This window comes from Danio aesculapii, chromosome 15, assembly GCF_903798145.1.
Source record: "Danio aesculapii chromosome 15, fDanAes4.1, whole genome shotgun sequence".
NCBI classification, from domain to species: Eukaryota; Metazoa; Chordata; class Actinopteri; order Cypriniformes; family Danionidae; genus Danio; species Danio aesculapii.
This window is the reverse complement of record NC_079449.1, coordinates 47,720,463-47,732,580: the sequence shown is the minus strand read 5'-3', so window position 1 is coordinate 47,732,580 and position 12,118 is coordinate 47,720,463. Positions and strand designations below refer to the sequence as shown.

At 37.3% G+C, this 12,118-nt stretch overlaps 1 protein-coding gene across 1 annotated transcript in view; it reads left to right on the top strand.

The window, feature by feature from the left end:
- Positions 1-636: 636 nt before the first annotated feature.
- The window catches only part of arrb1 (arrestin, beta 1), a 58,369-nt gene continuing 46,887 nt past the window's right edge, over positions 637-12,118 (top strand). The window contains exon 1 of the mRNA XM_056474412.1: positions 637-1,084. Coding sequence (XP_056330387.1) covers positions 1,065-1,084 — 20 coding nt within the window. The 5' untranslated portion in view covers positions 637-1,064. The remainder of the gene's footprint in view (positions 1,085-12,118) is intronic.

Genomic DNA, 12,118 nt, shown 5'->3' with positions numbered 1-12,118 from the left:
GCTACTTTTTATACTACTAATTATTGATACTTTACGACACTACAAACAGTCTTTCTGGTTAAATTATGGTGAGTGATTTGTGCCCCAAAAATGTGTCCCGTTTATTACATGATTATAGAATTCATATAAAAATGGTCTATATTTTAGAATGTTTGTTGTTAGCTATATTATGTTGCAATATATTTCAGTACCATTACGCATCATGGCGTTAACTTTTAACTCTTCATTTGCAGTGTCGCATTTATTTTACACATTTGAACTGATAAAAAAACCATCAGCGATGCTAGTTTGATTAAAAGCACACAGCCCACGCGATAGCTGATTGATATGCTGTTGATATTGATTTATGGCTCTGGGAACTGAAATGTGAGGGCACTTAAAATGATCTCCGTGTTAAAATGATGCCTGATCCGCGGCCACGGTGCGCGCGCGCGCTCCTTTCACAGCCTCAATGATGGCGAGCTGAGAAAATCTGGAGAATATTATCACCCACTCACCTCTCCTCAGCACATACATACCCTCACACATCCAAAGAGGAGGAGTAGAGAGAGAGATAGAGAGAATATACATGCCCTCACACATCCACAGAGGAGAAAGAGAGATAGTAAATATTAGAGAGAGAGAGAGAGAGAGGGGAAGGGAGGGCGAAGCTCTTGAAGACGGAGACGGTGTGGATATCAAACGGATGCTTCAAAAGCGTCAGGATTTTCCAAACAGCGTTTGTTTTTCCAACATTCCCACATGAAGGACTCTTAAAGCAGAAGGAATCATCAGCGTTCGCGTGTTTTTCTTTCTCTCAGTGGCAGTGGCGGGGTTTGTCTGTTGGCAGGCGGCAGTGGAGATGCTCCTGTAATTGGATTCATCTGGAAAGCGCTCAAACCGCAAGGAGAGCCGCTTAAGTGACAGCGGCTTTCTAACGCAGAATAGTAAATTCCCTTTCTTTCAGTCCTTGTCATCATCCTTCTGCTTTGCCTCTTGCTTCTTCTTCTTCTTCTTCTTCCTCGTCAACCCTTTTCTCCAGCAGAAGAGTTTGGTGTGAACCGTGTCGCACTCAGATCCTCGCGATGGGAGATAAAGGCACAAGGTAAGCCGTTTGTTTCTGGAGGATTAGAGGACATTGCACCATTGCTCAGATTTGTATTCTGTGACTTGATATGTTGTTGATGTAATGGGCCGTTTAACATTACATTAGCGCAGTCAACGCAGGCGGTATTGCATATATAACGAAGGTTTGTTCATTCTCATATTAAGTTCATTAATTAAATGGGTTACATTTAGTAAACCTAGGGGGTAAAAGGGAGTCCGGTTAAAATAGTAAAACTGGACACCAAGTCATGAGAAAGTCTGTCCTTATGCACTATACTACAAATAAGCCTGTGCTTGTACGGTTGGTTGCCTTTTTATCTCTTTCCCCCCATCTGGAACCAACCTGGAACCCATTAGAAACCAGCACATAAAAGTATTCCATTTGTTTCATCTGTTATTCATTTGCTTTCAAGGCTTTAGAGGATGGTGGAGGTCTCACACTGTTCTGCCATGGAGGCTTTTCCATTGATATCTGACATTTGACCGCAACTGTTTCGAAAGTCTCAGCAGGACTGTGAACCAGGTCAATTCTCAAAAACACAGAGCTTTATTGTATGACCCAATATGTCATCCATCAAAATCATGAATACATTTAGAGATTACCTGTGCTTCCTTGAAGAAATGTTGACATCTACAGCTCTTTGGAGTAGAATAAGGGGGTTTAGATATTTGAGGAAAAAGGGTTAGTTGAAAAAACTGTTTACTGTCTGTTAAATGGCATTTCTGTAACTTATTTTCACTAACTTTGGGTTCTTGTGTACTCATGGTTACAGCACGTCATGAGATATCTGGAATATCGTGGGATTTTAGGTCTTTTCTGGACATTATACTATTTTTAATTTTATTTATTTATTTATTTTTTGCTCAAGGAATTTCAGGGAATTTTTTACTTAAAATTTTAGTTCAAAATAATTTTTTTTTCCTAAATATATTTTAATTGCAAAATGCTTTCAGCCCCATTTTATTCTTTACATGCTTATCAACTGTCGCAGCCACCAGGCTGTACCTGTTAATTTAGGCTAAAGTACATGGATAATATACACTTTTGTTTCAAAATTACCATATCAAAGATCGGGTTTTAAAAAGTAGATGGCAGAAAATCTAAATGTAAAGTTTGCAAAACTATCAAATGCACTGAAAAAGGTGTTGCATGCAAAACTGTTGCAAACAATTTATTTGTGTTGAATTTAAACAAACAAATTAAATTGAGCAATGTTCAACTTAATTTGTTTGTTTAAATTCAGCCCAAATAAATGGTTTACAACCACTTAACGTAAAAAAATTGAGTAAATCTAAGGAATCATCTTTGAATAATTGTTTTCAGTGTATGAGAGAGGGAGCCATGTAAACAGTAAGTAGGCCTATCTTCTTGGTGAATAATCCATTTTTGTTCTCATAGTGGCTATTAAAGTCCTACAAAATCATATTCAAAATGATATTCACCATTCAAAGCGCAACAGCGGCCTGTTTTTTTCAGTGAAATGTCAAGGAAAGAAGCAGGGAGTTTGATATTTGGCTTTAAAGGTGCTGTATGTATACCATATACAGTTGAAGTCTGATTTATTAGCCCTCCAGAATAATTAGCCACCAGTTTATTTTGTCTTTCCAATTTCTGTTTAACGGAGAAAAGATTTATTCAACACATTTCTAATCATGATAGTTTTAATAACTCATTTCTAATAACTGATATATTTTATCTTTGTCAGGATGACAGTAAATCAAATTTTACTAGATATATTTCAGGACACTTCTATACAGCTTAAAGTGACATTTAAAGGCTTAACTAGGTTAATTAGGTTAACTAGGCAGGTTAGGGTAATTAGGCAACACTGTAAAAAAAATTAGTAAAATTTACAGTAAAAAACAGCAGCTGTGGTTGCCAGTACTTTACCGTTAAAAATACGGTACAAACCGTAAAAGTAATTCCTCATTTTTATGGTAAACTACCGTATTTCATTAATTTATAGAGGTAATATGTATGTATTTTGAATTACCAACATCTACACATCTTTTGTTACACAGATAGACACGTTAACACAGCTATATACTGGCGGTGAAGATTAAGTTACATAATGAACCAATGCTAGTCACAAACAACTTTTCCCACGAGTAGAATAGTGTATCGGTGTATAGAAGGTGCTCAATGTCATTCACACAGCTACTAATTCACCAGTATGGTAGCACACATAAAATTAAAGTCATGAAATAAACATTGTTTATCAGTATTAGATGTAACATAAATCTCTAATGTACAGAACTGATGGAGAAACAACTAAAAGATCCATAGTAATGTCAACAACAAGCATATAAAGTGATGTGATTTTATGTTGGACATTGACGTCGACCTGACTTTGGGTTCTGACGTCAACCTAATTTTCATTTCCAAACAAAATCCAATGTCCCCATGACGTTGGGGTATGTTGAGGTACAAAGTCGATATGACGTCATGTTGACGTGCTGTGCCTGCAGGGTACAATCTTGTTGGTGTCATCAATCTGGCAATCTGCGTTTACATGGATTCTGAGGAGGGACTGTGTGAAAAAGTGTTTTGAATTTGAAATCCAAGTCCTAGTTCAACCTCAGGGTGTCAATCTTACACACTGCACCCTTAACTGTACGTTCACACTGAAAGCGGCAAGAGCGTCAAAGTAGCCGGTTGAAATCAAATCAACTTTATGGTAATGAGCTATGACACGATTCGGCGGCAAGCAATCAGAATGGAGAAGTCCAGCGCTTGAGAAGAGTTCAGACAACAGACCTGTGAACTTTGGTTTCGATCACAGTTGTTCCCAAGGGTTTGATTATTGCAGTCGCCAGATTTACAATGTTTTCTTACAGGAACATGCATTAAATAAGTTACTGGTGAGTTACTGATGTGCATTAATGTTTTATATACTTAACTTTTAAAAGAGTGGGAATCTCATGCGACAGTACAAAACAATATGGCTGCTTCAGGATATTTCAGACATTGGATAATTAAGTGGAGCAAAGCTACAGTGCACGCAACGTGATCTTCCATTGTTAAATGAATTTGATAAGAAATGCGCAACATTTTCACGCTAGAAAGCATGTTTTATGCTGGATAAATGTATGTAACTGATATGCTGCAACGGCCCCTTTAAATACGAGATCAATGTAGCGAATTTTGACACTCTCGCCGCCGGAACTAAAGGCAGACAGCGTTGTCGCCAGGGCGGCCAGAGCGACCTTGGACGCCCTCACCGCTTTCAGTGTGAACGCACAGTAAGTGTGAACCCTGTGTACATTTACTGTGAACTGGGGTCCTGTCACAAATTACAACCTATACCCTCACAGCCTTCCTCCGAATCCTCATTTTTGTGACATATAGCCAATTTGAAGGGTTGAAGACTGCTATGAATCTCCCTTCCTTGGTTGGAAACTGAGCATCAAGGGGACATTATGGCTAAAAAATGGGGCACTCATGCTATAATGATTAATATTATCTTGTGGAGTTAACAGACATGCACAAATAGTGGTCATTGTAAGTCAGGACGACTGCAAATATTTGGGCTGCACTGAGCCTGTGCTTCTCTGACTTCTACACTATAGTCAAAGCAGAATTACTGGTTCACTTTTCTTCAGCTCGTTCCCTGATTTATCAGGGGTCGCCACAGCAGAATTAAGCACCAATTTCTCAGGCAATTGTTTTACACAACAAATGACCATGCAGCCACATAACCCTCGGGGCTGAAAAACACCCACACACTCTTGCATTCATACAGCCAATTTAGTTTATCCTAGTCATCTAAATGACATGTCTTATGAATCGGGGAGAACACAAGAGCTAAAAAGTCACAAAAGCATGGATTCTGAAGAAGAGTTCAATGTTGGGTCAGTCCCAAATGAGACCCTAAACTCTCACTGTTACTAGCCGCATTTCCACTATCGGGCCAGTGCGAGCCATGGCTTTAATCGGGCCAGGCCCGGCCAATAGCCCGGGAGGTTGAGAAATGAGGCCGAAATCATGTCGCGTTTCCACTGTCGGGCTAGTTGCTCGCAGCGCGTCACGCAAACACCGCCCCCAGAACGTCCCCCGAATCAAACGTCACACAACCCGTCACACAACCCGCCCACTTCAGCGGGAACAAAAAGCTTAAATTATAACCACAAACACAACCTGGCATCACTACGAGAGCTGGAAGATGGAGAACACCGAAGCGATTGCTTTTTTACTGTTTGTGGTCTGTTGGTGTAAGGCCAGACAGCGATCCCTGGATAAGGACATTCGAGTTCGGCGGCATTTACTTCGAACACAGATTTTTCTTAGTGAGTTGATCAAGTGCGATAGCAAAACAAATGTAAGGGAAGAAAGCATCTTGTCTCCTCTTTACCTGACAGGAAAACTCTGCCTTTGTACGTAACCCCGCCCCGAAGCCCCAGTTGGCCCTCCTTGGCCCAAGGTATTCGGCGGGCCGAAAAAGGCCGGACGCTGGCCCCAAGGAAGCCCCGCTTTGGCCCGATTACGCCCCGGAAGTGATAGTGGAAACGCGACTGGCCTTGGCTCGCCCTGGCTCGCTCACTTTAGGCGCGATAGTGGAAACGCGCCACAAAGAGGCCACTCACAAGCACTCTTGTGAAAACTACAATGATGAATGAGGCACACTACTCCTCCATGATCCCCCAAAATGGATATTCTCTTAATAATATTCACCCTCATGTCATTTCAATCCCCTGAAACCTTCATTCATCTTTGGAACACATATTAAGTTATTTTAGATGACATCTAAAAGCTCCGTCATCCTCCGATGTTCAATGTCCAGAAAAGGAACCAAAGACATTGTCAGAACATCTTTAGTGGGTCAACTGGAATCATCCATAAACACTTTTGCGTGCCAAAAAAGTTCTGTAAATATGGCTTTTGTCTTCTCTTGTGCATGTTTACACTGACGCGTCAGGCATGTTTACTATAGGCAGTATGACATGTTGCCATTAGAGTCAGCAGCGCAACTCACAAGTATCATTTTGCCTGTAGTAAACGTGTGATCTGACGTGGAAGAGAGGCAAACAAAGCTGTTTTTACTGAGTTTTTTGGTGCACAAAAGTATTTTTTGTGCTTCCTATGATTACAGTTGAACCACTGAAGATGTTCTGACAATGTTTATGGTTCCTTTTCTGGACTTTAAATGTCTCTGGACCTGGTCTCTTGGTTTTGGGACATCAGGGTGAGTAATTGATAACTGAATCTCCATTTTTTGGGGGAAATAATTATTTAAAACAGAAACATGTGAGTTCTCAAAGGGTACATGAAGTGGGATTGGGCTGTTGTGTAGGGTGTGATTTCTGATTGATTGAATAATTGTATCATAAACTCCACTCGTGTTGACCCAGAAATGCATAAAATTCATCATGGAGGCCTCCCACTGTATGTGTCTTATGTAGGGCTGTCAATTGATTAAAAAATTAACTAATTAATCACACTTTTTTTGTGTGATTTATCATGATTAATCACGAAAAGCCATAATTATTAGAGAAATAAAAACACAGGCATGTAGGTGCCATTTGAATTTCAAAACAATCAACGCCAATAACAAATACAAATGATTTCCATGTTGGATTCTAAGTGGACTACAAAAAAAATCCAAAATACAGGCATGCAGATATGGAATTTGGAAAATAATAATAATAATAATAATAATAAAGTATTGAATACAAACAATTGTACTCATTGTAAAGTTGTATTGCGAGTTGAGAATATTAATTATAAAGCAGAAACAATTTTGCTTAGTCCTCCTTAACATTTAGCCAGTTGCTAAGACAGTCCAGTCTATTGATATTATCAGTGGACAATGTGGTTAAGGGGTACATCAAAGGCACGTACCAAAGACTGTAGACTTATTACAGGGACTTTGGTCACACCATCTCCAAACATTTAATTCTAAACAGCTTTGAGGGATACGGACACCAACTATAGAATACATATAGAATGCCTTAAAGAGACTTTGGACGGTCAGCGATGTCAGGCGTTTGTTCTTGTTGCTAGGAAACGCACACATACACACACACACACACACGCACACACACACACAAACATAATGCACGCAGTACAGCGCACCCTGTGAGAGTCTCTTTTCAGATTCATCCACACGCACAATCGCGTTCATCAAATTTGCTAAGCGTTCTAAAGTCTAGCTGTTTTTTACATGCAAGGATTCTGACACAGCAATGTGAAGCAGACGCTTTACAAAAGTTGTGTGTAGGGGGAAACACGTCAAACTTAATGAAACATTTGAGGGCGCATGGAATCAACTTAAAGGCAGAGATATGGGCTGTCTTTGACAGCTTGCGACATCCTCTGGCACTTTCACTGAGTACATTTACATGAACACCGATACTCCGATTTCATGATTAAGATAATACTCTGATTAAGAGTCTACCATGTAAGCAGCGATTTTTGACTACCTTAAAGTACCACCCGAGTCCCGAGTTTCTTTTTGTTCGCCATGCGGTATCAAATTCTATTAAAACAGCACTCTTCCAGCAGTCTCTACATCATATATTCATCCAATAATTGTCACAAGGCATGAACAACATGTTGCTGAATGAAATTGAACTGCTGAAGTTATCCATATTTCTTTGCACGTTGAACACATGTCGGCCACAACAGGAAATAAAATAACTGCAACTGTGTTAATTGCGTTAATTTTTTTTTACGCGTTAAATATTTCTAATTAATCGCATGCGTTAACGCGCTCTTTTTGACAACCATAGTCTTATAGTTGTTTTTCTTTTGCAGTTATTCGCCTCATTTTCTATTTAATTATGAGGTTTCAACAGGTTGCATTTCAGTGACATTTTAAGCACTATTTTTAGCTGGATTAGCTTTTCGGATGGTCATCATAACCACATGTTTATAGATATATCAAAACATTTCCTAAAGATTTAGAATGAAGAAATACGAGGACAATACTTCATTTTTAAATACAAAATTATTTCATCATATATCATTAGAAAATAATAGGACTCTGTTTAAAACTTAATTGTCATTTAAAGAATCATTCATTCATTTTGCTTCAGCTTAGTCCCTTTATTTAGCAGAGGTCACCACAGCGGATTGAACCACCAACTATTCTGCTGTACTGGGAAACACCTATACACTCTTACATTCACATATACACACACACTACGGCCAATTTTGTTTATTCAATTCACCTATAACGCATGTGTTTGGACCTTGGGGCAACCCGGAGCATCATCGGGGACAATAAAGACATTCCAATTCCAATTCTAGGAAAAACAATAGTACATTATGAAGCAAATTACATTTCCTTAAGCACATGACCTAAGAATTATCGAATTTTCATTTGATATTTTTATAACATTTCAAATTGACTAATACACAAGTTAATAAAGGAACTGAAAAACCTTGAATCTGTTGTGACTATTCTTGTGAAAACAGTTTGATAAATGGAGCCCAAAAAAAGTGTTTGCATTGACCTAGCTTTATTATAAGTTAATAAAGATCCTAAAGACTTGTTACTGACTAGTTACTAGTGTTGGAGTAACCAATATATCCTCCTTTTTTAGATCAAAACTAATAAACAACTTAGCTAAGGGTTGTCACATCAACAAAGAACTAACAACAGATCTTTCCTTCCTGACTTTGAAAGGTTTAGCCTACAGACAAGCTGTTTTCAGAAATGTGCTCCTTTAGTCCCCCAGTCCATGATTGTAGTGCAAACAGTTTTTAGTTGAAAACAGTGTAGTGTAGAACGCTTCTGAAATACGTATAATGTAAACAGTACATTAGAGGTTTATGGCTCTATTAACAGTACGCAAATAGAGCCTCCAATGTTCATATTTGTCAGTTCTTTGAGCATTAGAGCCAGACGCTGCATGGAATAAAGCATGCTCGTGAAGGAATCGATGCTGTTTTTGCTCTTTGAAAGTTTTAAGAACATATAAACCCCTGAAAAAGCTATGGACTTGCATTATCAGACGTGAGAGTTACTTCTGAACGAGCCCCCATTACATGCAGAATCTACGCTTCAGGCCTGACTGACATGAAGATTGTTGAGATAAAAATTTTGCATTATCTGCAACTCCTGCTTAAGTGCTTTTTTTCATCTTTATGCACTTAATCTAATTCAGAATTGTATCAGGCTATCAGCACTATACGCGCTCTTTAAAAATCTGAGTTGATTTCTGAGTTTCCAGCGAAGTAAGCAAGTTTAACATTTTATAGCCCTTAATGGTGTATTGTTGCTTTTTAAAATCCTGCAATTCAACAATTGTTCTGTTATGAAGTGGTTTCAGGATTGGTGTCCTGCTTCTGCTCCCCACACTTAAAATAGATATCTTTTTTGTCTGTATTTGCCGTTTTTGCTTGTGTTATCACAGAGCTCTTTTGAGTTCTCTTGCCAGTCTGAGCCTCCTATGATGCATATGAGCACTTAAATCACAGTTTCATTGTCTAGAATGAGTTTCCGCTCGTGCGTGATCTGTTAAGAGGCAGCTGCAAGTAAATTAAATCAATAGGGAGTCAAATAACTGATGGCGCATGTCATTAATCCAATACAGCTTTTGTTTTATTTGATTTTTTTTGCATTGCATTTCCATGTGGTAAATAACAAGGAAATGCTATTTTATAATCACACAATAAGTGTGTTTCGACTAAGATCTCAGTTATGCATACTACTAATGAAACGTTGAGTTGTTATATATTTATGGTAAAGGAAATTTCAACGCTATCTCATGGGAATTCATAAGTTTTTGATTTAGAAGCTAATCTTATAATTTTGTATGATCTCATTTGTACAATTTTGCACATCTTGCTCCTCCCCTAATGACGGTTGGCTTTAAGGGTGGGGTTTGAGGCCACGCCTTTTAAAAATCATACGACTGAATGAATTCGTGCGAATTAGCCACTAAAATGACAAGATGTAAAATAGTTACGTTTCCTCATGAGATTATAGGTTAAACATAAAATATCTTCATGTAAATTATTATAACTTAATATTCTAATGATTTTTGGCATTAAATAATATTTTGACCCATACAGCTTTTGTGTCCTTAACTCATTTTTGACCATTGCTAAAATATACATGTGCAACAATAGAACAATTTTGACTAGTCCTGAAATGCATGACCATTTGATTGATCTGTTTTGTTTAATTATAAGATGATCTTATAGATATCTTAAAGCTAATAAATCTAATAAATCTAATTAGTTTACAAATCAAGTTATGTGTAATAAAATGAAATGACTCAGGAAAATAGGGTCACACTTTATTTTGATGGTCAGTTTGTTAAATATAAGCTACATTGCATCTGCATGCCAACTGATTCTCATTAGATTATAAGTAGACTGTTAGATTGGGATTAGGGTTGGGTTTAGTGTATGTTGACATGTTGCAAAGTTTAATGTCTGTTGAAGAGCAGTATCAACAGATATTGAGCAGACAGTCTACTAATACTCACACGGACCATCAAAATAAAGTGTTACTGAAAAAAGTATTGAACACATAAAGAAAGGGAGGTGTAAAAGCCAGTGAAAGCCTAGACAGCAGCTGAAATCTCTCTAAAGTTATTCAGCAACCCTCTGCCCTTCCTCATTGTAAATTAAATTCAGCTGCTACATTAGCAGGAGGATGAAGATGCAACCAAGGTGGACATTCCAGCAAGACAATGGTCCAAAACACAGCCAAGGAAACTCTCAAATTGATTCAGAAAAAAAGAGAATCAAGCTGTAGATTGGCCCGGCCAATTAAATGACTTGAATCCAATAGAAAAAACAAAATAAAGATCCGTTTGGATAGACAAACCGCGCAGAACCATCAAGGTTTTTACACTTTGTTGAAGTCTGTGAAAAAAATCACGCCGGAGCAATGCCTGTGACTTCATTCTCCATATGAAAGTCATCTTTAAGCTTTATCTGAACAATTTCATGTTTATTATCATTATTTTGATATACTGACATTATAATAAAACAATTTTATGGTTATTAATCAAACAGTTTATTGTGTTCACCTGTGCCTTGTATGGATCTCCACTTAAACATTAGTTTGAGCATTTCTGTTGTCATTTGTCATGTTTATATATTTTTGTGTGACGTTATGTTGACTCTTTCCTTCTGGATTGTCTTTGTAAATACTGTAAATGTGAAGTTAAGACCCTCCGTTCTGTGTTCCTTAAAAAATCTTCCTCAGCATCGACGTGTCAGAATTTTATATCCAATAGTTTTGCATCTGTTGTTACTGGCAGGTTTATTAAATAAAATGTTCTGATTGAATGTCATTTTCTGTTTGTCTAAAATGTTATGGATTGTGATTTTGTTCTGGCATTATTGTTTAGCTTGCATCAATGAACTCAATTCTTTAACATTTTACTGGCTGTGAAAAGCATTTAGATGACTGACACAAATTGATTGTCTTACAGTATGTATCTGGAAATGTTCAATTGATCTTTCGATCAGTATGACACGAGGAAGCCATTAGATTTGTTATAAGCCAGCAAACACCATGCTTGTGGTTGGTGTTATATATAAATATATAACATATAACATGCTTCTAGAATTCAGATGCAATTAATATGCATTTAAAATGTGTATAATATTTAACAAGACATTAAACATAAAAGGTACAGTTGAAGTCAGAATTATTAGCCCCCCTTTGAATTTGTTTTTCTTTTTTATATATTTCCCAAATGCTATTTAACAGAGCAAGGAAATTTTTACAGTATGTCTGATAATATTTGTTCTTCTGGAGAAAGTCTTATTTTTTTTATTTTGGCTAGAATAAAAGCAGTTTTTAATTTTTTAAAACCCATTTTAAGGTCAATATTATTAGCCCCTTTAAGCTATTTTATTTCTAGTCTACAGAACAAACCATCGTTACACAATAACTTGCCTAATTATCTTAACCTGCCTAGTTAACCTAATTAACCTAGTTAAGCCTTTAAATGTCACTTTAAGCTGTATAGAAGTGTCTTGAAGAATATCTAGTCTAATATTATTTACTGTCATCATGACAAAGAGAAAATAAATCAGTTATTAGAGATGAGTTATTAAAACTAT